General features: G+C 46.1%; 1 protein-coding gene across 6 annotated transcripts in view; it reads left to right on the top strand.

The window, feature by feature from the left end:
- The first annotated feature begins 21,598 nt into the window (after positions 1 to 21,598).
- The window catches only part of KRAS (KRas proto-oncogene, GTPase), a 39,968-nt gene continuing 35,536 nt past the window's right edge, over positions 21,599 to 26,030 (top strand). For 2 of the 6 annotated variants that reach the window (XM_090043663.1, XM_090043659.1), the window contains exons 1-2: positions 21,602 to 21,726; positions 22,958 to 23,079. In XM_090043663.1, coding sequence (XP_089899789.1) covers positions 22,969 to 23,079 — 111 coding nt within the window. In that variant the 5' untranslated portion in view covers positions 21,602 to 21,726; positions 22,958 to 22,968. Of the gene's footprint in view, positions 21,727 to 21,747; positions 22,320 to 22,349; positions 22,430 to 22,957; positions 23,080 to 26,030 lie in introns of those variants that run through there. The other 4 variants (XM_090043664.1, XM_090043662.1, XM_090043660.1 and 1 more) reach the window with 3 other exon arrangements.

Raw genomic sequence — 26,030 nt, 5'->3', positions numbered from 1 at the left:
TAACCAGTTCTGAACTTTCGTAAAGCTACGTTCATCTTTATCACTCCCAAATATTTCTCCCATGTTTTTTCTTTTAACAGTGAGACAGAGAGATGAGCCTCAAACAAAAGTCCAATTCAAACTCCTTTCATCTCCCTTCCAAAGTTCAGACATACTTAGACCTGGGCTTTGTCAAAACTCATCTGTTTAAAAAACAGGCTTTGAAGAACCCCTGGGAGTGGTAGATGATACTGGTTTCTGGAAGGGTGAAAAATAAATTTAAGGTAAAATATGTAGGCACAAGGAGAATTAAGATTCCTTCGCATCTATTTCCCCCCCCCTTTTTTTTTTTTAGGACTGCGGTACAACAGGACACTTTCAGATCAAGCAAAACTGTTGAAGGGAAGAAAAATACAAGCTAAGATCTTAGAGTACTAAGTACTTCTGTTCACTGACTATAAACTCACAACACATGAGAATCTACAAAGTCTTTAGCTAGCAGTGTGCTGATACAGTAAGCAAGAAATGGAAGAGGTGAAGAATAGAATTATTTTTAGTAATTTTTACCATTAACTTAATGTTGGTTGAGCAAACTAAATAGCAATCTTTTTAATAGAAAAGATGAAAGAAAAAGAGAGAAGGTAAGAGAGAATCTTGATTGTTTTGACCAGTTCCCACCCTGAAAGAACTCTTCGTTTTGAATTTCACAGCCACAAGTTCTAAATAAGCTTCAGCACTTTACTAATTCTGCATGTCAAGGTGCTCAGAGTCAAGCCTGGAGGCCAAATATATCCTGTGGTGTCCTAACCTCTGCATTCCAGGGTCAGTCCCTCCCTGTAATTGTAGTAGGGCAGGGGTGTTCGTATTTTTATAGACTACAGTTGTTTTTAGCCAAATTATACCCAGTTTTCCTTTATAACAAGAGAATCATTTTATAAGGGACTCTCACAGAAATCTTTCCCATTACGTCAACATTCCTTCTGCCCTCACTTCCTCAAGCTACTTATTAATTATCCTCAATGTAGTTCTATACTTGATAAGGAACAACTGCCACAGCAGGTAAATGTCTCATGGTATCAACTGGTGGTGGTGGTAAACTCATTAGAAAGATAGTTCCTAGTTCATTCTGTCTACTTTCATATCTTAAGCCTTTACACAGTCAAGATTCAGATTTGGCTATGGCATGGAGATGAATTTACTGGCACTAATATAATAACTTCCATAAAGAATATACACTCAAAGAAAAGTTATGTGCTTGATGCAGAAATGACTGTATTAGGGTTTTTTGTCCTGTATTCTGCTGCTCAGACTAGCCTAGAGGATTCAGTATTAGTCAGTAAATGGAAAGTGCTCAGACCACAATGTTGATACTGCTCATGCCTGTCAGTTGCTTTCATTATTATTGATTGCAAAGAGCTGCTAGCAGACCTAACAGGAATGGATGGCATAACACTAATGGGCCTTAATCATTCCTCTCAGACAGATCCCACAGATGCTCATCATCTATGCTGCTCAACTGCTTCATGTATAGTCCCACAAGAATCATTCCTGCCTTCTCTCCTTTAAAAATCTTGAGAGAGGGTGTGTAGTGCCACAGATTACTATGGCACCAATATTTATAAAACATCTGTTTTTAAGCTCCCTTCTCAGCTGGTATGACTAGTGCCTTGCCACATGTGAGACAATGCCAGCAAGAGAGAAGATCCTGATCAAAAACACTTATCCCAGTAAAGAGAGGAGTATGCTGGAAGGAAGAGGAAATAGCTTCTAGACCATGACCACATCCTTTATAAGAGTTTATCTTGTACTGGAATCAACACTGATCTTTGAAAATCCATTAATTCTGGAAGCTAGAGACAGCATCTTCCAGAGGTGAAAGAAGTACAAATGGTTGAAATGAAAGTTGAAACAGCAAATTTTGTGCAAAAGCAAGCTTTAGAAACCAGCTATCCTAAGATTCCTGCTTTCACCCATCTTTCTATCTAACTAGTAAGGATAGTTTCATAGTTGGTAGGGTCAGAAGGGACCTAAACAGATCAAGTCCAACCCCCTGCCACTGGCAGGAAAGGGTGCTGGAGTCAAATGACTCTGGCTAGATGATCATCCAGCCTCCTTTTGAAGACCTCCAAGGTAGGGGCGAGCACCACTTCCCTTGGAAGTTGGTTCCAGATCCTAGCCGCCCTGACTGTGAAGTAGTGCCTCCTGATAGCTAGCCTGAATCTACTCTCAGTCAACTGATGGCCGTTGTTCCTTGTTACTCCTAGTAGTGCTCAGGGGAACAGGGACTCTCCCATTGCCTTCTGGTCCCCCTTGGCAAGTTTATAGGTGGCCACCAAATCCCCTCTCAGGCTTATTTTGTGGAAACTGAAGAGGTTCAGATCCCATAGCCTCTCCTCATAGGGCCTACCCTGCTGCCCCCTGATCATGCAACTGGCCCTCCTCTGGACTCTCTCGATGCTATCCACATCCGTCCAGAAGTGCGGCACCGAGAACTGGATGCAGTACTCTAACTGCAGCCTGACCAATGTCACATAGAGGGGGAGGATCACCTCCTTGGACCTGCTCATGACGCATCTATGGATGCATGACAAGGTGCAGTTAGCCTTCCTGATTGCATCCCCATGCTGCCGGCCCATGTTCATCTTAGCATCAATAAGGACTCCAAGATCCTTTTCTGCCTCTGTGCTGACAAGGAGGGAGTTCCCCAGCCTGTAGGTATGCTGCTGGTTCTTCCTCCAGTGGTGCAACACCTTGCACGTGTCCATACTGAAACCCATCCTATTCTCATCTGCCCAACCCTGTAATCTGTCCAAATCAAGTTGTAGCCTGTCCCTCTCTTCCAGCATGCTCACTTCTCCCCACATCTTAGTGTCATCTATGAACTTGAACAAGGTGCTTTTCACCCCCTCGTCCAAGTCACCGATGAAGATATTGAACAGTGCGGGCCCTGGGGAACCCCACTGCCCACGTCCCTCCAGGTCAAAAATGACCCATCCACCACCACTCACCCTGCAGCCAATTTGAGACCCATTTGACTGTGTAGGCGTCGACACCACAGTCGCCTAATTTATTAATAGAGGATAGAGTGAGAGACAGTGTCAAAGGCCTTCCTAAAGTCCAGAAAAACTACGTCCACTGCAACACCTGCATCCAAGTCTTTTGTGACCTGGTCATAGAAGGCCACCAGGTTGGTCTGACAGGACCTGCCTCTGATGAACCCATGTTGGTTGCCTCTAAGCATAATCTCCCCTGCTGGTCCCTTGCAGATGTGCTCCTGGATAATTTTCTCAAAGAGCTTCCCCAGGACCGAGGTAAAACTAATGGGCCTATAGTTTCCTGGGTCCTCTTTCCTCCCTTTTTTGAAAATGGGGACCACATCAGCCCTTTTCCAGTCCTCTGGCACCTCGCCAGAGCACCACGAGTGCTCATAAAGCTGTGCCAGAGGTCCCACAATGACTTCTGCCAATTCCCTTAGATACACATCCTTGAAATGTTCCGGAGATCCTCATAATTTCCAGTTAAAAAAAAAAAAGGATATGTGAAGTAGGTGAGGACATGAGCCAACTAGATATTGTTGCTGTCCTTGTTTTTTTCCAATGTTCAAGTGCCTATGAAAATGCAGAATGTTGGAGACTAATCAATGAATTAACAGGCTTTTTATTTTATTAACTCTTTTTGGGCCCAAATATCTTTGTTTCTAAACTAATTACTATTTTTAATTATCAAGAATGTTAGATATAGTTATGTACCCTAGCACAGTTGTTCATTTCTGGGAAGGTTAATTGGATCCATTTACTATATTTCCTCAAAAATAAACATCCCTGTAATGACAGTATTTATAGAAGTGAGCCCACAGAAGATGATTGATAATAAAAAAGTAACACAGAAGACATCTTTTCCTTTCATCCTGACAAACAAATTAGTTGTGTATAATAACTGTTGGGGTTTGATTTTGCTCTCATTTACAGTGGTGAGGATTCAGAGTAGCTTCACCCACTTTAATGCCATTACTCTAGTCATAAAAGTGTAAGTAGATTCTAACCCTCAGACTCTGAAATAAAATACAGAATAGAAGTGTTAGCATGCTAAGCAACGCTTATCTTCTCCTATTTTGTATCTGATGAGATACTTGACTGAACTGATTCAGCTCCACTAACCATTGGAAAAATGTAGTCAGAGCACGTGAAATGTAGTGTTGTTTTAATAGAATATTCCCCTTCACCTTTTCCTTCTATTTCTTCTTGCACTGTATTAAAAATGCATTTCTTTTCTGTATTTATCAGCTTGACTTGATTGTCACATTCTCAAGGGATGAGTATTTCAGCAATACATTCTAAGAATAAATATTCCATGTGCCAGGTGGATTTAAAGAACTAGAGTATGGACATTTAAACATGGGTAGACCTAGTAAATGATTTTATCCTTTCCCCTTTCCCACCAACACTGCATGGTGGGATTCCCCTTATCTATGTTATCTTGTATGTTGTCCTGTCTAGTTTTAAATCATTCATATAAAAAGACCTGATAAAAACATCATATTTACTCAAATACAAGACAAGGTATTTTTCCCCATTCAATGTCTGAGGAAAAAGAAACCTCATCCTGGATTTGAAGATGACCTGGGGCAGGCAGCTGCTGCAGCACTGGTTCCAGCTCTGGCCCCAACCTTGTGGGAGGGGAGCATGTGGAAGACCTGTCGTGCAGCGGGAGGGGAGCATAGGGAGACTGCGTGGTGCTGGAAGGGAGCTGCTGGACCCCCAGCTCTGGTCCCAACCTAGGGCCAGGGCTGGTGCTGCCACCATTACCGGCTAGGGCCACAGTCACCACGCAGGGTAACATAACTCCTATGCCGGAGGCTGGAGATGGAGCCAGAACCAGAGCCACTGCATATGGTAAACGGTGGGGGTGGGGAGCAAATGGTAGTGGGGCAAGCTATGGTGGGGGAGGAACGAAAGGAGCAAGTGGTGGTGAGAAGGAGAGACCATGGGGAGGCAAGTGGCAGGCAGGCAGGTATTAAGGAAGGAGAGCGGTCACTGGTGGGGCAAGTGAGGATCGGAAAGAGGGAAGGGAGAGGATGAATTTAAGATGACTCTCCAATAATTAGATTCTATACATGGAAAACAAATTTATCATTTATAACAAATTATAATTTTCCATGTGTACAATCTAATTACTGGGGGGTCATCATAAATTTGAAGTTGTCTTGGATGTAGGCAAATATGGTATTAAAGGGGATAAGCACACAAAAATATAGGGCATTTTTACACCTGCTTTGAGAGGCCCAGGGGGGTGCTTTAATTAGCAAACCACACTAATTAGGAGCACCTGATCATCACATGAATCAGCTTCTCCCATGCTGAAAAATGGTGGCAGGGCGCTTTGAACTAAAGCTTATCAAACGAGCTTTAGTTCAAAGTGCTCTACTGCCATTTTTCATCATGGGGGATGCTGATACATGTGACACTGGAGTCTGCTGAAGCACAGTAATTTCAGTGCTCCAGCAGATCCAATTAATCAAGTCTGCCGCAACACACTGGATGTCTAGGCTACCGCGGGGCTGGCCACACCCCCTGCCTGCCATTCAAGCAGCAAGCAGGGCAAAATGCCTGACAGGGGCTGCTGTGCCCTTGGCTGGCAGACCCTGGTTGGGGCCATGCTGGTGGGACAGGGGAGAGAGGGGAAAATTAAACCCTCCTCCATCTCCCTTTTCACTACAGGCTGCTGCCAAGGCTGGCCACACACCTTGTCACTTGAGTGGTGGGGTGGAGGAAATGCCTGATGGGCTGCTATGCCCCCACCAGGTAGACCCTAGATGTGGTTCCCTGGAGGGGAGAGGGAAAGGAGGAGAGGGGAATAAATCCCTTTTCTGCCTCCTCTGCTGTAGAGGGCCATGCCTGCCGATGTCTGGCCACAGCCCTGCCCTTTCCCTGGCTAGAATACAGAGGGGCAGGGCCAGCCCTGCTCTCTGGAGCAGAGAGTACAGCCAGCCCAGGGCTGAAAAGCATGCTGGGATGCTGGGGGACTCTGATTTAACTTAAACCAGGAAGGGGTCTGGGACAGAAGTTCCATAAACCAGTTTGACTTTAGTCAGTTAAGTCTGATACTACATTCAACCAGGTTTATCTTAAACTAGTTTCAGCCATTTTGAAACTGGTTTATGTGCACTGAACTTTTGTTCTGTTACAGGTTTAAACCAGTTTTGGGCTTCTCTCTCTTTTCAAGCCTCTTTTAAAATTCAAACAGATGCAGATGTTTAAACACATTCTGTGTCCCTTTTTCTCCCTAAGTCCTTCACTTTACACCTGGTAAACCCCTAGTCCAGGGGTTGGCAACCCCTGCACACGTGCCATTAGTGGCACATGGAGACATTTTTCCCGCCACACTGGGAGGCATGCAAAGAAATTGTTTAATTTTTTTTTTAAGTTACTGCTCTGGGCTGTCCTGTGCAGCCACAAGTCCCAGCACCGTGGCAGGCACTGGGGTGGAGCCAGAAGAACAGGGGCAGGGAAGCTGTTTGTGTTCTACTGACCCCGCCCCTCGCACCCAGGCTGCATCCTCCAGCCCAGCTGGCCTGTGGAGGGAGCTGCGGATGGACAGGGCTAGGGCCAGAGCAGGCGCTGTGCAGGGTCACTGTCCTGGAGGTTTCCAGCAGATGGCATAGCTCTGGGGCAGCACTGGGGTGCTGAGTGCTGGGGCCAGGCAGTCAGGACAGGTTCTGGGAGGTGTGGGGGAGGTGCCACAGGCAAGCCAGCCCAGTTGGGCCCTTAGCAAGGCGGGGGATAGGCAGGAAGTGGGGGCAGCCCTGGGGCTCTGTGGGCTCGAGCTGCGGTGGGCAGGCAGGTGGAGGTGCCCAGCAGCACCTGTGATGAGGCCTGGCCCGGCCTGTGCAGCTCCTCAGGGATAGGCCACAGCCACTCTGTGCACATGGGGATGCTGTCTGACTGGGGCAGGATGCTGGGCTCGGGAGCTTCCCTCTCTGGGATCAGCCTCCCTGCATGCTGGGCACAGTGCAAGCAGGTCAGAGCCGTCCCCTGGCTGCAGGAGCCCCCTGGAGCCTGGGAATAGCCACCGTGGCTGCCTCATCCTGCCTGGGTCCTGGCCTTGCCCACCCACAGCTCCCCTCAAGGGGCTGGGGCAGGCGTTGCACAGAGCTGCAGCGCTGTTCCAATAGCTTTAGTGCAGGTCAGCAATTTTATACTAGCTGAAAATCTGGCTCAGAGTCTCCAATGAGGAAATTTCCTTGGCTCCCTCCACTCCCAACCCCCTCTTCCCTTCAGAAATAAATCACCATTGCATGTTTTCCATTTTCCTATAAGTTTTCTATCTAATGGCCCCCAAACTCTCCAAAATAAACATGTACATTTCCTTCCTTGGTACTGCATGTCAGGTTCTGTTAGCTACCACTGCAGTTGCAAGAGATTCAGAAAAATCCCACCACTGTGATCAAACAAAAGTTTCTTTTAGTTTTAGAGCCATCTGTGAAACTACACTTAAATTTGACTCTTTCATGTCCTCACAAAGTTTCTACCCTGCAATGATTAAAATGTCCTTTCAGTTACGCTAGTGCAAATACAGGAGAACTCCATTGACTTCAGTGAGAAAATTCTCTTTTTACTTACATTAAGGCAATGCTAGCGTACAGGCAGCTATTTTAGTGCAGTTTTAAAAACAGAATTTAGAATATACGTTGTTACAGTATGGAACCTTCCTGTATTGAACATAAAGCAGTGGGGATTAGGAAGATATTTTAGCAGGGAGACTGTGGGGGGTTGCTGGGACTCCTGATTGTAGCCCCAGATTTCAAAGGGGAGTGAAATCTAAATAGAGCAGTGGTTAGAGCAGGACTAAGGACCAAGATGGCTTTAGGATGCCAGGGCTCATGGGGTTCATCCTACAATGAAAACAGAATTGCATCAGAACAACGTAGAAACTGCAGTCCTTACTACAATAACCACATGTCCACATTCTTATAGTAAAGTTCTACATGTGGGGGGGACAAGTCACAGGACTGAGTTAAGATCAGTGTCTTTCACCATGTTCAGCAAGAATAAGTCAGCATCACATCATTGAAACTGATAAACCCATATGGATTGACACTAGTCCATGATCTGACCCTCAGTCCTTGTTTTACAATCTCACTCAAGGAAAGAACGGAGTGGAATAAAACAAAACCCCTAAATTTTTCTGTCCAATTTGTTAGTCTACACTGAAAGTCACTGTTATTCTGACTTGATAGCATGATAGAGACATATGCTGCATTTGCTTTGAACTTGTGTAAATAAATACAAAAGGCACAGGACAACAGGCTCAGGCCCAGCATGTTTTGGAGGTTCAAGTGTCCTACATTCTGTTCTCTATTACAGCTGTAGAAATATATGGGCTGGGTACAGATGTTACACTTTTGCTAGTATAAATGACAGGCAACCAGCCTATACCCATAACAGAACAGAAGTCTGGTGCACACTGACTGGTTTAAAAATGGCAGAACCCAGTCTAAGAACTTTCTCTACCACCAAAGGGCGAATGTTTGTTCTGTTAGCTACTGATATAAACTGTGCTGCTTACAGAAAACCGTGCAGCTCAGATCAATTTTGCCTTGAACTTTTTGAATGTCTTTATCTATCCATGGAAATCAATGCAGCTTCATGTATGTGACAACAGGCATATTTACAGTTTTCTTAATAAGAGTGACAGCACAACACTTTTCCTGTAAGAGAATGTGTAAAATAAAAACAACCTGGTTCTTTATTCTTCACTTAGAAAAGCCTGTTTGGGATTGATGCAACTTAATGCTAAACAAACATTGGGTTCTACTTAGTCGTTTCTGTACAAAGGGCTGGCTTGGAAATTCTCTGATAGAACACTAACTTGTTGAAATCGAAACGTTCTAGGGGAATGTGATGATTTCAGTGAAACTTCCAGTGATACTCAGGCAGGTCTCCTGCCTTCGTTCCTTCTTGACTGCTCAGCAATCAGAGCTCACACATTGCTCAGAAGCTCACTTGGTATGGAACTTATGGGATATCCGTATCATGGCAGGAATGTGTCTCAAGTAGGATGGCCCAAGCATCCTCCCTTGCCCTTCCCCTGAAACCCCGCTGTCCACTAGCTCTTGTTTGCATACTCCAAACCTGAAAATGCATTGCTGAAGCAGCTCAGGGTTTGTCCACAGTGGCCACTTCCACAGCATCTGATAAAGTGAGCTCAGGTTTGCCAAAGTTTATGCTATGCATCTCTGATTTAGTTAGCCGATACAGTGCAAATCTCCCCTGCCTTCTGTCTGGCTTCAGACTCACACAGCTAACTACCTTACTTTACTTTTAAAGAAGCTACATACCAAGCCCAGATCATCCCCATCACTAGATTCCTAGGTTTGGAGTGTACAAGCAAGACTGAGTGGACAAGGTGTGTTCAGGGCCCAACCAAGGTATATCACTGTCACTTTGTAGGTAACAAAGAGGAGGATTATGGGGAAACTCCAGTTTTCCCATATCCACAGCAGCTAGCTAGGCAGGCTACAGCTTCTCCTGTTAGCTGACTTCCCAGGCTTCACAGATTAATGGCTGACCAGTTCCCCTGGCTGATACAGCTCACTCACTGGCTGTCATACAGCTTCACAGGTCAGCTACCCTGTGTCCCTTCTAATAGGGATTTCAGGTTTTAGGGGAGCCTGGGAACTTGATGCATTGTAGAAGAATTGAAATGTTTGTGCCTCTGGACTGTTTTGCTGTTTCTGAAATTAAGTTTTGTAGAATTTTATTTCTTTTAGTCCTTTTCCAAAGTGCTGAGAGTATTTTTATTCTTTTTTTTTTAAGTAAAAAAAAAGCAAATGAACCATTTTGGGGAATGTCTTTTTCTTTAGGCAGCATTTGAATAATTTGTTTCCCTTCCATGTGTTTCTTATTCTGTCAGAATGATGTATACAGTTTTACCAAACTCCCAAGAAATATAACTTCTGGTTAACCAGAAACTGGCTTTGTCCCGAAGGGTTGTAATGATACCAAGGGATCTGAGAAGAGGCAATACTAACATGTAAACCAAGAGCTTAATCCTACCTCTGTGGAAGTAGATGCCAATAATCTTAAAATCAAAAGCTGCTGTTCCTGATTTCAGATGAGAGAGGCAAAATCCACCCTGCTTACTCTGATTGTATGTCTTTACTGGAAAATTAGCCTGGACTTTTATTTTGGTGTTGCTGCTAACCTGGCTTCCATACATGTGCAAGACACTTTCACCCAGCTGTGATAGAGCTGTCAACTAGAGCTAGCTGTCTCATCTGGAACTGCAGTTCTTTCACAGTGAAGAACATACTCCATACTCCAATGGCATGCTCTCCAGTGTTTCTCCACATGAAAGACAGTCAATTTCCCCTCCAGTTCACTGGGACAGAATCAAAAATGATCAGAAGGGATCCAGGTTTTCCATTTGCCGTGGAAGAATGAGGTAAAAACTGGATTTTCTCATTTTAAGGAGAAAAACACAGGAAACAGGTTACTCCCTGCAGCCTGGCAGAGTCCCAGCCTGCAAGGGACTGGGGGGAGCAGAAGGAGGGTCATGGAGGGGGTGCTGTGCATGTGTGCATGCACATATGCACATGGCCACCAAGCAGCCTGGAGAGCAGCTCCCCACAGGTAAGTCTGGTGTGGGGGGTGGAAAATTGAGGCCCCCATAGGGAGGGAGTAGGAAGGGCTGGGGCTGAGGCTGCTGCCCAGCCAGGGTGGTGCATAGGGCTTGGGGCTTGGGGCCTGGGGCCAGAATGCATGGCCACAGGGCCCAGGTGGGAAGTGAGATGCAGCCATGGGCAACTAATCCAAGGAGTGAGGGAAGCTGGCTCCCTGCTGATGCATGTGCTCCCAGGGTGGGGGGCATAGGGGACACGTGACCCCCAGATTTGACATGAGGCGGGCTGCCTGCTGCAGGCTAGGGCTCAGGCTCTCTGCCCTGCTCCTCTCCCCCTAGGGTCTCTGCAACCCAGTGGGTGAGACCTGGCCTGGCAGGGCAGAGCAGGAACAGGTGAGAAAGCTCGGTGCCCCCACCACAAGCCTTGAGCTGACATGGTGAGGTACCCCTGCCCGCCCAGCAGCAGCGGGGGTAGCAGCATGGAGATGTGCCCCCTGCTGCTGCTGGGCAGGCATGGCACTCCTCACCATGGCAGCACAGAGCTCCCAGAAGTGGCACAAGCCTCCCCGCCTGGCCCCACTTTGTCTTGCCACGCCAGTTCCCACCCGCTGGGCTGTGGTGGCCTGGGGGGAGGAGAGGAGGGCAACAGGGTGGAGAGAAGAAGCCCACAGCAGGCAGCCAGTAGCAACCCCCCACACACTCTGCCACAGCAGCCACTGCTTCCTGTGGGCAGCAGCTGTGGCTTGGGTGCTGCTGCGGTGCATGCAGGGAACTGTGGACCTGGGTCCCTGGCCCTGTAGCCCTGACAGCTGGGGACCTCCTCCGGCAGGGCTGGGAGAGGTAATGGGTGGGGGGAGTAAGGAGCACTGGCAGGCAAGAGGGCAGTGGGTGGGGAATGAGGGGCACCAGCAGGGCTGTGGGGCTGTGACTTGGGAGTGAGGGGCCTGGACTTGTGCCCTGGTGAGCAAAGGGGGCAATGGGAGCTCTGATTTTCCATGATAAAAAAAACTCAAAATCAACTACTAAAACTTAAAGGTACAGTACTTAGAAGTTATTTTATTACAGCATTTGAATCACTGGTAAGCATTCCAAATTGCTTTAAAATTGTGAATATCTCAATAAAATATTCTGTTCAATTGATACCTGTATATAATTGGGGTTTCATATTAACCATGGATTTTGGGTTTCTAAATCAGAGAATTTGCGATTTTTAAACAGAGAAAACTAGGGTTTCTGGTGATCAGCTAAGTGGAGCACAGTAAAGCATAGGGATATGGCCTCAGCAGTCCTAGCTATACACCTGGGTAAATATAGAACCCCTGGAGTTATATTAACTTAGCTATGGCTTTTCACTCCCAGGCCCCAAATGCCCATAATATCTGTGGTGAAGATGTTCTCTGAGGGCACCTATACATCTTCCAGATGTCTGTTCCCATGCGTGCTGATTAGCACGTGTCGGAGCAAACTTGACTAATCAAGTCTGCTGGGGTGTGCTAATTAGCATGCTCCAGTAGCTTCCGCATCATGTCTATTCAGTGTCCCTGTGCTTCAAAACGGTGGTGGGAGCGCTTTAACTAAAGCTTATCAAACAAGCGTTAGTTAAAGCACCTCCGCTGCCATTCTGAAGTGTGGGATGCTGAATACGCGTGATGACATGGGTGTTTTAATTCTTGGAGCAGCTCTAATTTAAGTGCCCCACCTTCTACCCCAGAGTATGTGTATAAACTTTTACTGTGAGGCTTTCTGGATATTTTAATAATTATGGATATTCTAATACATTATTATGGATATTCTAATACTCTTTGGCTTTTCCTGTGGCTTGTAAATTAAGTACTGACCCCACACAGTTCTTCTTGGCATTCACTAGAGTTGCAGCTGATCAGCACAGGGTAAGAAGCACAGCCTGGAGTATAGCCTTAGCATGGCCAGTTAGGCTAGGGACTGACATTACACATAAACTGGTCTAAGTAATCAGAAACTGGTTTAAACCTGTAACAGAACACATGTTCAGTGCACATAAACCACCTTGAAAATGGCTGAAACTGGTTTGAGATAAACCTGGTTGAATGTTGTATCAGACTTAACTGATTTGGCTCAAAATGGTTTATGCAATGTCTGTCCCAGACCCTTTCCTGTTTAAGATAAACCAGATGTCCCCAGCATCCTGGCATGCTCTCTGGGCTGGGAGGGGCTCTCTGCTTCACAGCAGGGCTGGCCCCTCCCCTCTGCTCCCTGACCAGAGCTTCTCTGGCACAGATTTGCAGACACAGGAGGGTCTGCTGGCTTCCCCCTGTCCTACCCCTCCTTATTGCTCAAGCAGGAAATCCTCCCCCACCCTCCCTCCCATCGCCCACAGCACGGACCCCAGCCCCACAGACCCTAGGCATGTGGTGTGCTAGCTAATGCCAAGAGGTGTCCGTGTGTGTGTCTCTCCAATTTCATTGGGACAGGCAGGGAGACAGAACAGGATGTTTGGAGCTAATCAACAGGTCACCCTGGTAAGCTGTCTAAAAAGAGTTTGAAGTGATGGGAGAAAGGCTTTTGTTTTGCTAATCAGGTGATAAAGACTCCTACCAGCTCTGGGATACCTTGCTCCCATGTCAGTTTGTTGCAGACAGTCTGACAAGCAGGGAGGGAGATTGAAAAGCTGTGTATCATCAACAGATGCATACACTGCATACCCTACCTTGCCTCAGAGTGCTAGAAAGGGTCTGGGGGCTGACAATTCTCCCACCCCTTGAGCAGCCAGTGAGGAAAAGCCTGAGATGGTGCAGGCAGACCTCCCTAATGAGAAAGTCCTGCTGGGGCCTGGCCATGTCCTCCTCAGCTCAACTCTATGCAAGGAAAGGGAGGGCTGTTCTAGCGGCCACCCCCTCCCCTGGCTTCTAGCCTGAGCCACTGTAGGCATTACGGGTGTGCAAAATGGGCCGTATTCAATTCGGACTTGGATTCGACCCAAATCGAGAACAGCGTTTCGACTTGTTGATTCGGACCACTGTCCCTGATTCAATTTGGCCAAATCTGAAGATTTGGTGCTGATTCAGAGAATCAGCAATTTGGACATAGACACAGCTTTAAATGTTTTTTCTACATACCTTGAGGTACCAGGTGTGGCTCATGAATGCTGAGATAGACATTGTCCCACAGGAGCACAGGGGTGGTGGTGGTGGGGGGGGTGTCATGTGCTTGGCAGCAAACCTGGAAGTACTTCCAGTCCACTTCTGGGTCTGCCAGGGACTGCGCTAGCCCCCCCGCCCCATGATGCCCTCCTGGATCAGCAATCAGCCACGGGGGGACCCCAGATGCCCCCCCAGACCCAGGAAGTACTAGTCACCAAGCTGGGAGTGGCATAGGGGGCCCCCTGCGTGTTCCCCGGCATACCTGAAAGTGGACTGGAAGTGGTTCTGGTTCACTTCTGAGTCTGCTGCTGAGCGCACTGGGGAGCCCCCCATGCTCCTATGAGACACTCCATCCACTCCAGCATCGTAGTATTCATGAGCCACCCAGTAGCTTGAGGTATGTAGAAAAAACATTTAAAACTGTGTCTATGTCTGAATCGCTGAGTCTTTCCAGATCTCTTGGAATCGATTCGGGGTTGCAATTTGATTTGGAGAGATTAAAGGGTCTCCTGATTCAATGTAGATTTGGAGGTTCGGCCACTGAATCAGGCCGAATCGCCGCCAGATCAAATCAGGGACACCCCTAGTAGGCATGTGCCTGAATTTCCTCAATCTAGAGAGTTTCCAACCTGTTCAGCCTAGCCAAGTTAGACTAAGGCTCAGGCTCTTTGAATGTCTGTCCCACAAAATCCACTAATTTCTATTCCCTGGTCGCTGGATTAGAAGAGTTAAAGTACCATTGGATGGTCAGTTTCCAATACATCCACAGGCCACTTTTTCCTGAGGTTTCAGATAGTTTTAATTTATCTTTAAGATAAAATGATTTTGCTCACAAATTTTGTATCCGTAATAGTTCAGATACAGAATGCAGGCAGCATTTCATCGTTTGATTTCCAGGTTAGATAAACAGCTGTGTTTCCAAATATCTCTGGGCCTGATCCAAAGAACTCCTGTTAACGTCAATGGGTTTTGGATTCCATTGAAATAAAAGAATGAAAATGTTCTTTTTTTTTAAAACCACCCTCTCCCTAGATATACCAGTGTTAAATCAGAAACTTGTAACAACTGATTTTTTAAAATTAATGTGTAGCTTTATGTTGGCACTATAATTAGAGGGATGCCATGTTAATTAATGCTGATTGGAACCCTGGAGTAGCAAAATCCTTCAGCCTTCTAAAGAACACTTTGCAGCCAAAGTGCTTGTTTTTTCTTTTCATTATATCCTGTTTCTAGATAGTGAAACCTACTATTAAAAAAGCAAGTGTAGCAACTGGAGATACACTAAAAACAAATTTATTTAGGAACTCCAGCAAAATTCAGAATAGTAAAACGTGGGTGACTGGTGCCTCCCAAGTCAGGGGGGGCCACTAGGGGACCCCACCCGATCACCAACCAGAGGAGGGTGGGGTCCCCTAGTGGCCAATAGCTGAGCCAGTGGTGTAACTGGAAGTGCACTTTCACTGACGCTTCCAGGAGGTGCACAGCCAATCCCAGGGGGTGCATGTGCACCCATGTGCACTCCCTACACGTTGCCAATATAATAAAATATTGCTTTCAAACTTAAGTGGGATGTTATGGTAGATAACTTTTAACCAAGTTGCTTTGAAAACTGCATGCAGTGAAGAGATTAAAAAGAATTAAGCCAAGCCTAATGGTGAGATAACATGTGTCCTTGGATGCATGTTTGTTTGGTTATCTGGCCAGCACTGAAGTCAATGGAAGGTCTCTGTAAGCAGAATTGCAATTTGTGCATTGTAATATACTGGGCAGGGGCAGGGAGAGGGAGGTAGAAACCAGAAACTTTCTTTCCATTTCATTTTAAAAGCTTTTTCTGTATCTGAGTTTATTGAATTATTCTGTACATGACATTTGTTACTATGCTTGTCTTTTAGGCCATGTGTAGACTAGAGTTAACTTGTTAAGGAACCTGTTAACTACCACAAATGTACATTCTAATATAAATATAAGAGTTTGAGAAAGTTCTGGGATGTTTTATATATATTCTGTATTAGGGACATATGTATAGAAGTTCCTTTAAAATGTTTAGAACAGCGGTGCTTAACCTCTGGCCTGTGGGCCAGATCCAGACCACTGGGCTGTGCCACCTAGCCCATGGATCTCCCTACAAGTCCAGAAATTTGGCAGCAGGGGAATGGTGGCAGTCAGGGCCCAATTAGTGCATAGGCAAACTAGGTGCACTACCTAGTGCCCTGAGTTGTAGTGGGGAGCTGGGTCCTTCCCTCCATGGCAGCAGTGCAAATGGCCCTATCCATCTCCCTTCCCCTACCCTCCACCAGCCTCGTTGCTGCCATAGTAGCTTCCTTAGCCAGAGCTCTGAGCCGTGTTCCCTGCACTGGGGTGGGAATGACACAGAGCCCACAAGTTTGTTTGCATAGGGCCCACTAAAGGGTTAATCCAGCCCTGGTGGCAGTATTACTTGCCACTTCCCTGATGCCAAATTTCTGGACCAACAGGGAGCCCCGGAGACCTGCTAATGTGGTTGAGCATGCAGGGTCAGATTGACGCAAAGCTGGGTCTTTGAACCAACCCCCTGCCATTCATCTGGTTCAAGGGCCAGAAAGTTAGGTGACACTGGTTTAGAACATACCTGGAAAGGGGAAGGTGGGAATGGTGAAGATACATGCATTGAGGGAGGGGAAGAGGAAATGAAAACTGACTTCTCATACCTACAACAGGAATTTGTTGCTATTTTATATGCGAGTCTCCTTGTCAGTATTTTTAGGCCATGGTGGACAGTTTTTTATCTGCATTAAATTCATTCCCTTTTTGTGAGCTAATTCTCCACAGCCTTGCATCATTATTTATTCTGCATTCATCACAGTGCACAGGAGCAAGTGCCCGTGAACACCGTGGAGAAATACAGTGTCTCAGTTCCATAACCAAGACATCATTCAGGTTTCCTTGTGCATATCTGACTTGTCCCAGCATTTACCCAGGTAATCAACATTGAGCCAGCTAGCTGATGAACAAACTACCACACTCTTCAGTTTAGAATGCCATGAGCTTTATTGCCTAATATAAAACTGGATGAGTCTAAGAAGGAGCAAATCTTGGAACTGTAATGGAAAGGAAAGGAAAATACTCTTTCAGAGTAAGTAGCTGTAGTTATAGTTTTGCCAGATGTGTAGGATATTTTCCAAGTGCAGACCTTCTCAGATCCATATTATCATGGGCATTTTTTGGTTGCATGTGAGCCTTAAACCTTCTTTTCATCTGGGCTAGCATCTTGTGATTAGGCTAAATATAGAATTGGCTTAGAATGTGTTGATAAATGTGTTGCAAGTGGATAGAAATGTTTAGTTCTACAGCACCAAAGTCTTTTCTCTTTTTTGGAAAATACATCTTATTTGCCTATGTCCAGAACTTTCACTGTGCATGTTAGTGAAATGATAATCAAACAGAAGACATTTTATACATTAAAGTTACTTATCAAATTCCATCTTCTTTGGTGCGTTTGTACTAGATTTTCAAAAGCTTACCTCTAATTATTTCAATATCTGAGCTTGTTTTAAACATATTTTAATGAAATTACAGGTTATTTTGTTTTGTTCATATTTAAATAATGAACAAAAAACCCCAGTTCCCTATGCTTCTAGATGCTTTTGATTAAAAGACAAAAGGTGAAATAAAAAAATTAGCAATGTGGTTAAACCCATAGACCACAAAAATCAAGCCAAAATGTTTCCCCAAATGTATCCCCAGCCCTTGTTCTTTTCCAGAAATCCCAATAAATGGATTGGTTTTAAATGCAATTGAGACAGCATGCCTTGGAGTCAAGCTTGAGGATGAATTCCAAAGCTGAGGATCCCTCCAGGGGAATGCCTTACCACTAGCAGCTTCTTTCTGAAGACTCTTTTCTGATCTCAGCTATGGCTAGACAGCATGGGGAGAAAAGCATGCTCTCAAGTACTTGAGACCCAAACCACATAGGGCCTTATAGGTTAAAACAAGGAGCCAAGCATTGTGTGCAGAGCTGAGCATAAAATAGATTTCCAATTCCACAAAACATGAAAAAAATACATCCTCCATGTATTGGAATGAAAATAAGACTCTTCAAACCCTTTAACAGGAGAAAGGAAGGGGGAGGGAGAAACTCTGTCCCTCTTACCCCTTGCACAGCCAATAGCCTAGTGGTGAAAGGACTCACTTAAGATTGCTACACATACAGGCTGTCTATGCTACTTATGGCACATAGGCTGCAGGTTGGTCATCAGAGACTGAGGCTACTGACTTTCCCAGCGGTCTCTGGTTTGGTTTTGCCCAGTTTTTTAGTTCAGATCAAGTGTCGTTTCCTGTGCTCCTGGGAAATGCCCTACCTAACAAGCAATCCATGCTCTTCTGTCCTAACTGCAGTTTTTGAAAGGACTGTACATATTACATTACTATATATTTTTGTGGACTTGTGTGTTGAATCTGCTCAAATGAGACCCAAGAAACAGAGAAGAACCAAGCCCTTTAAGTGCCTGGGGTAGAGGCATGTGCGGATTGGGTGGGGGAATTATGCTGACCACTGGAGGAGGAGGTGGGCAAAAGGGAGGGGTGAGGGAGAGGGAGAAGAGTTTTATCTGCCCCAGGTTTCTTCACTTGGGTGGCAGCTGCTATTGAAGCTTGGGTGGTCTGCTGCTGCTGAGAGAGAGGAAGCAGCAGAGGCTCTCCAGGGGCTGCTCCTGGTGCTCAGATCACCCTCCCCCACCTTAAAAGTACAGGGCTATGCCTCCCATAAGAAAGCTTCCTGGGGGGTGTCATTCCAGCCTCCTTTCCCCCAGATATGCTACTAGGCATGGGGCTGCATTTGCCTGGTTCCTTTGGCCAGACTGCACAGGGCTGTGCCTACCCCAGCAATGACTTCTAGGGGGGAAGAAGCCATGTTTGTACCCTCTCTAAGTTGGCACCCAGGGCTTGTGCTCCACTTACCATCCTCTAGTTCTGTTGCTGCTGCTAAGAATGAGTAAAGCAAAGACTGTATACAGGAACTATAAATAAAACACTTGATGGTCAGTTAGTTTAACAAGTTTTATATATTCACCTCTTGAATGGCACCAGGTTACTGTCTTATAGTACCAAGAAAGAAATGACAGAAATGATGCATAAGATCATACATGCTCTGTGCACAGTATACCTGTTACTATAATTCTTACACCAATATTCTAAATCTTGTCCCACAGAAATCCATAGGACTTTTAGCATTCTCTTTAATGACAGCAGGTCAGGTCTCAAGAATAGAAAGTGACTAGTCTGAGTTTTTTCAAGCTCTACATAAAGGAATGTGGTGGCTGTAGCAGGGTGATCGCAGTCAGCCCTGCTAAGAAATTCCAGCTGTGGGGCATTTGGGTGGGTGGATGGGATGTCCTACTGGGAAATTTAAGAGCTGCCAGAAGTGTGAGGAGGAGGAAGTAAGTTGCGGAGGGAACAACTTGCTGCAAAGAGAAGCCAAGCAGCTGTACTGGGGTCAGAGCAAAAGGGGCTCTGTTCCTAATGTCTGGAACAGGACAGAGGGATTTTGTTTTGTTTGCTTATTTAAAAGACGGACCTTTGCATTGGAGGGTTGGTCCTCAGGAAGTGAATCCTCCTATAAAAGCCAGTCAGCTAAGCCACCCACTCACAGTGGCATTTTCAGAGCACAGTTCAGGAACGTGCACTCTTCTGTTTTTCTCCCCAGGGCTTAAATTCTCAACATCAGGGAATACTCTTGAACAGCTACTTAGGGGAATGTAGTAGCAAAGCCTGCTTGCATCAATCACCCATGGGGACATGGTGCTATGAGGGCCAATCTTTTTGGCAGGTGTGCCACTCTGATCTCCTTCCTCAGCCCAATCTCCTGCTCTGCTTTTTGCTTCCTGCCTGACTTGCTGCTCCACTTTCTGCTCCCTGCCCTGTGCTCCTTGGCTGATCTGCTGCTTGCTTTCTACCCTTTCTGCTGCTGTGCTACCTGTCCCCTCCCTGAACTGTCTTGGTACTCGCACAGGCTGCCTGTGCTACTTGAGGTACATGTGCTGCAGGTTGGCCACCCCTGTGGTAATGAATGCTTTCCTATTCAGATCAGTGATGCCCAGCCTTCACTAACCCTTGAGCAGAGGATGAGTGATGTGACTTTTTCTGTCAGTGATACAAAACAAGTGATGTGCTGGGGGCAACATCAAACTTTTGCTTTTCCCGCTGTACTTAGTTTTATCTTTGCTTGCAGATAGGAGAAATTCCAGTGACAGTGGGTGTCTTCCTGTGAGTCACAGGACTGGCGCCTTCAGATTTAAATGCTATGTAACTGACCCTACAGCTCTTTCATGGCATGGTTGGCATGCTGTTGTGGCTGTCATGATCTTGGAAATGTACAAGTCATTTTTGTGATACATCTTTTACTGGGCCAGCAGTATATCTGGAAGACCTGTTGGACCAGCTTTGGGGCTTCATGTGCCTTTCCTCAGGGCTCTGTTGGAATCAGTACATGATGGGAGCCTGCATATGTGACCAGCCGTGCACAGGTTGGGCTTGGGGTGCCTGTGTGCATGAGCTCAGTGTCCCTGAAGCCAATGTTACTAGCATGGAGTTGGTGATCCTCAAGCGCCAGCTTTGCTGGACTGGACACTGGGTGGAGATGCCTGACTCCTGACTCCCAAAATGAGTGCTCAACTCCCAGCTTATCTCACAGCAGCTACAGGCAATGCTACAAGGACATGTTGAAGGCATGCCTCAAGGAAATGGATGCCACATTAGGAGCTGGCTGCCAACTGGTGCTAATGGTGCCGCCACCTCAACCAAGTGGCAGCCCACTTTGACAGCCATAGGCAAAAACAGGAGTCTTCCCTGAATGATTAATTAATTCAAAATAAAAGTGTAAATATGTTGTTAAAATGGTATCCTTTCAAGCTTTCAGGAGCAAGACCTCATTTCACCACATGCTGTAACACCTGATCAAGTGCACTCCTGCTCAGGACAGCTTAGCTTAGCAGACTCTGCAGGTGCCTGAAAAGTATTGGTGCCCAAATGTTTGCAAAGAACAATTTTTTCCAGCTATTTAGTTGGTCTAATAAAAGATACCACATTTACCCAAAGAACTTGTCTGCCTAGCTTCTTTCATTCAGTTTGTCTCTCTTGGACTCTTATGTCACCTCAAGCCCCATCAGTGAGCTGCCCTACATCGAGGGATGACCTGTGATGTCTGTCCCTGGCTCTGGGGCAGCTGTGGGTGGGTGGCTTTGACCTGAAAGCCTTGCACTGGCCCTGTGGCTCCCTGGCTGGATGCCTCCTCAGCTCCCAAGGGTGTTGGTCTAAGGACATAGGCAGACAAGGTTCTTTGGGTAAATGTGATCTCTTTATTAGATCAATCTTTCCTTATTTCTTATGTATTAATATTATTGGACCAATCTTAATAATGATTATTATTGGTCTAATAATAATACATGAAAAATAAGAAAAATAAATAAGAAAAGATTGGTCTAATCAAATAACAATAAATACAAATAATAAAAATTTTAAAAAAAATTGATCTAATAATAAATCCATAAAAATAATGACAATAGTAAAAGATTGGTCTAATAATAATGTCTTTTATTATTATTATTTGTATGTATTATTATTAGATCAATCTTGCATTGTTTATTGTTATTTTTATTAGACCAATCTTTTATTTTTTATTATTTTCATTTTTTTCTTCAGTATTATTTTTATTAGACTAATCTTTTCGTAGTCCTGGCAAAGCAGGGAGAGACCCCGAGCGGCTTCAGTGCATTTCCGGCCGCGGGGGAGCGGGGCGGGACGGGGCGCAAGAGGGGGTGGGGCGGGGCGGCCCCTCCCCCCGGCCAGGCGGGGAGCGCCGAGCGCATGGATGAGGCAATCCTTGCGCTCGGCGCTCCGCCTCCCCGGGCAGCGCCAGCCCGGCCCGCCCTGGCCCCGCCATTTCAGACCGGGCCGCCGAGGGACGCGCACTGCCCCGCCCCGCCCCGCGCCGGGGGATACAGCAGAGCCGGCCGCGGCCAGGGCAGCGCCGCAGGCACGTAGCGCGGCCGGGAAGAGCGCGGGGCTCAGGGGGCGGCTGCCTGGGAGCGGGACCGCGGGCGGCGCTGACAGCCCCCCGGGGCGGCCGCGGCCGGACAGGTGGCACTGCCCGGCACCTCCCGGCCCTGTACTGCCCCGGCATGGACCGGCGAGCAGCGCCCTGTGTAGGCACCTCCCACCCCCTTGCGCTGCGCCGGGCAGTCCGCGCCCACACCCACACCCACACCACCTCTCTTCTCTCCCAGCTCGCGCTCTCTCACCAGCTCATGCACATTCCCTAGCTCACCCCCACCTAAGCCAGCTCCACACACCTCCTTTCCCCTAATCCAGCTTGCTCACTTACACACACGCCTCTTCCCCCTAGCCTAGCTGTCTCTCTCTCTCTCTCTCTCTCACACACACACACACACACACACACACACACACACACACACGTGTGTGCGCGTGCCCCTCCTCCCCCCAAGCCGTCTCCCTAGCCCCCCAGGGATGAACCTGTAAGCACCTGAGGAACCAAGTTGCCCCTCCCTGGCTCCTGGCAGCTCCTTGGCTCTTAGTGGCCTCTTACTCAGGGTTTTCCTGAGTTCCCAGGTAAGACCCCATGTGTTTGTTACCTTCCAGCAGCCTTGTAATCCTCTGCACTGACTAAGAGCCCCCAAATCAGCAGTGATACCTTGCTGCTTGCCCAGAGAACAGTCAAGGTGAGCTCCTGTTGCTTAACTCTAATAAAATATGGAGGCAGTTCTTTATAGCACTTCCCTTCAGTAAACTCATTGAAAATCTTAGTAACAGCTATACTTAATCCAATTCATAAATCTTTTTTCAAATCCAGGGAACCATCTCCCCCAATTCCTCAACATTTCTTCTTTTTTTAAAAAACAGCTGATCACAACATGAGCTGAACTTTGTGTTTCAGTCTGCAAGAACAAATGTCCAGCTGTTACCAGAATTTAATGCATGATAGATATTAATAACTGATTTTTAAGTTCAGCAGTAACCAATGGGTACAAATATTGTTGATCTAAATCTTTATGTGTAATGATTGAGAAATGGAAATAACATCCCCTTCTGGATGTGCGTCTAAAAGGGAGGATGAGGGAAATGAGAAACTTCTTTTCCTTTATACCTGAAGTGAATTTAGGGATGGCTGTTAAACTAGCATTATTTTCAATTAATTGAAACAAAGTTTTGTTTGACTTACACTTGATTTCTTGTTTTCTCCTTACCAGGGCTGCTAAAAATGACAGAATATAAGCTTGTCGTTGTTGGAGCTGGTGGTGTAGGCAAGAGCGCCTTGACAATTCAGCTAATTCAGAATCATTTTGTGGATGAATATGATCCTACAATAGAGGTAGACGGTTTCATTGTAACAGCATGTACATGTTTTTATAATACAAGAGGCAGATTGATTTTTCTCTCCTGTTGGTACTGTTTTTGAGATGTTTGTGAGTAGGCAGTGTAGTATTTTTTTTCTCCCCTCAAGTACATCATGGGATACACTTGAAATTAGATTTGAGGCCCTAGATTTTAGTCTGTTAACTATTTATTTGGGAGTTGTTTTAGGTTGGGGTTTAAATAATTCTGTAAAAAAAGTACTGCCTTTTTAATTGTAAGGGAAATTACTGATGATGGCAGAAATCTCAAGTGGATCAGCATACTTGATAAACCAAATTCCCTGCACAGGATCAGAAACAACACTATAGTTGAAATGCTGTGTTTACTTTCCTGGAGTCAAATTATGTGCATCGTGTTTTGCAAAACTAGGAATGCACCAATAAAGATTTTTTTGGTCAATACCAATAGCCAATTATTAACCAGCCATATCAGCCAATACCAATCCAATAGCTGATATGCAGCCTAGCAGCATAGAAAGCAGTGTCCAGCTGGTCAGTCTGTTGTGGGGGGGAGAAGGCAGGCTGGGGCTGGGGCTGGGGCTGGGGCTGGGGCTGGGGCTGGGGCTGGGGCTGGGGCAGGTGCTGGCACTGCCTGGGCAGGGCAGGGGCAGAGCTGAGAGGCATGGGGGGCATGTGCCCCCCTGCATTTGTGTGCAGGGTAAGGATGGGTTGCCTGCTGCAGGCTTGGAGCCAAGGGCTGTGCTGGCCTCTTCCCAGTGGGGGGCCTGGGCTGTGCTTGAGGGGGGGGCAGGGCAGGCAGCAGCAGCACTAGAGGGGGGAGGGGGAGGCTACAGGGTAGGCTATAGTGAATTTGGGGTGGCTGTAGCCTACACCATAGCCCCTCTTCCCAGCATTGCTGCTGTCTGCCCTACCCTGCCCCAGGCACAGCCCCAGACCAGGCCTCCTGCTGGGAAGAAGCCAGCGCAGCCCCTAGCCCAGAGCCCACTGCAGGCAGCTTACCCTTGTCCTGCACACAGATCTAGGGGCACTTGCTCGCCGTGCCTCCCCTGGGGTGTGCGCAGCTGTGAGGAGCTGTCCTCCTCTCCACCTCCCTGTGCCCAGGCCTCTCCTGTGCTCTGCCCCAGCTGGGCAGCACCTGCTCCATCCCAGTTCTCTCTCTCACTTTGGGGGCCTCGATCTGCAACCCCCCATGCCCTTTCCCTCCCCCATGTCCCCTCCCCCACAGACTTACCAGCTGGACTGTGCTTTCTAAGCTGCTGGGCTGCGTTCCCTGCCAATTATATGCTGTGGCTGTGTGCATGCGCATGGCATCTATCGGTGACGTTATCAGCTACATCGGCCAAAAAAGCCGATCGCCGATAATGTCAATTTTCCTTTTATCAGTGCTGATCCGATATGGACCAATATATTGATATACCTCTATGAAAAACGGCATAAAAGTCTGTGCCCCAGAGAGCTCCCAATCTAATTTGACATGATAAAATGCAGTAGATTTACGTGCAAGGGTAGGGCTCGGTGATAGGGTTGTAAATTAAAAAAAAAAAATTGAGACTTGGTGGGCATAGATGTCAAGAGCATCTGGTTGGTAACATGAGGGCGACCCTTCTTGTGTCATCTTTAAAAATGTACAGTGTGTGAAGCTAAGAATAAAGGAAATGGATAGAAGTAGCATGGCACTTGTGACTGCTCATTCTTGCCAAAGGAACTTGTCTCTGAAGTTACAAGTCTCCATAATAGAAACTTATGACTTAACTACTGTGATTGTGCAAAATCAGAGTTTTGCTTAGATGCCCAGGACTTGTATGACATGGATATTTCATATCAGAATTGAGGCATGTTACTAGAACTGAGAGAAGCCCAGTGGCTATTATTTGCTCCCTATCACTGGTAGTGTCCAGCTCAGGACACCATATTCAGAATGTTAAAATGAAACTACTTTCTGGGTGGTGGAGGGGAAGTAATCTTCCTGGAAAATGTTGCTTTTATTCTTGAAAGCTTTCAGACTAACTGCACAGGATGACCTGAACATTATTTTGTGATCCAGTAATTGGGAAAATGTTTGTGCATTGCTGTACTAAAGATGCCCTCTCGCTTCCCCCCCGTCCCCTCACCTCCACACACCTCATTCAGTGTTTTACCTTCATAAACAACTTGATCCAGTAGTATTCCTCCAAGTGTTACTTTAGTGGATGCTGTCTGAACAGATGGAAAAAAATAATATGTATATCTAATATCTATAAAATAACATGTTAGATTGTAGGACCTTCAGGACAGCGACTGTACCTTTGATATGTGTACCAAACCACCATGTATGCTTACAACACTAAAAATGTATCCAAGCTTGTAGGCAAGGCATCATTTAATTAGAAAATTCACTTGTCATTCAAGGAGAAGTGATCAGTTTTAAAATTTGGGGAGAAAAATTTAAATGTTGCTTTATATTTAGCAAGTTTCATAATTGTGTAAATACCCATAATTATGTAAATTTCAAACCTTTGAAAGTATTAATATGACTAAAGGAGTTGTTGCCATCATCACCGAGAAGGGGAGAGGGAAGTGTTCACTGTTTATCAAAGCAATATGGTTACTATTTATCCCTGTACATACTTTCAGTAACATATTTAATGATAGTGCTATGGAAGCTCTTGGGTCCCCCCCCCCCCCCGGGCCCAATTGGTGTATTTCTGCTCATGACTTTTAACTCAACTAAATCTGTTTCCTAAAACTGCTTGCTTTAGTAAAATCTCTGGAAGTTTCTGTGTGGACGCTTACTTCTGAATAAAACTGGCTCATTTTAATCAGTTTGTCTGTTAGAGTCTTCTGCTTTTTATTTTGAAATGAGTGTCCATGTGGTAACTGGCATCTAAATAATTAAAACAGCCTAAGGAACGGAGTTAATTAAATCTGTGCAGTTCAGTGTAGGAGCTAACCCTTATAAATCTAGTCT

This window comes from Crocodylus siamensis, chromosome 4 (genome assembly GCF_052110815.1).
Source record: "Crocodylus siamensis isolate JL-2025a chromosome 4, ASM5211081v1, whole genome shotgun sequence".
Lineage (NCBI taxonomy): Eukaryota > Metazoa > Chordata > Crocodylia > Crocodylidae > Crocodylus > Crocodylus siamensis.
This window is presented reverse-complemented; position numbering and strand designations above follow the sequence as displayed.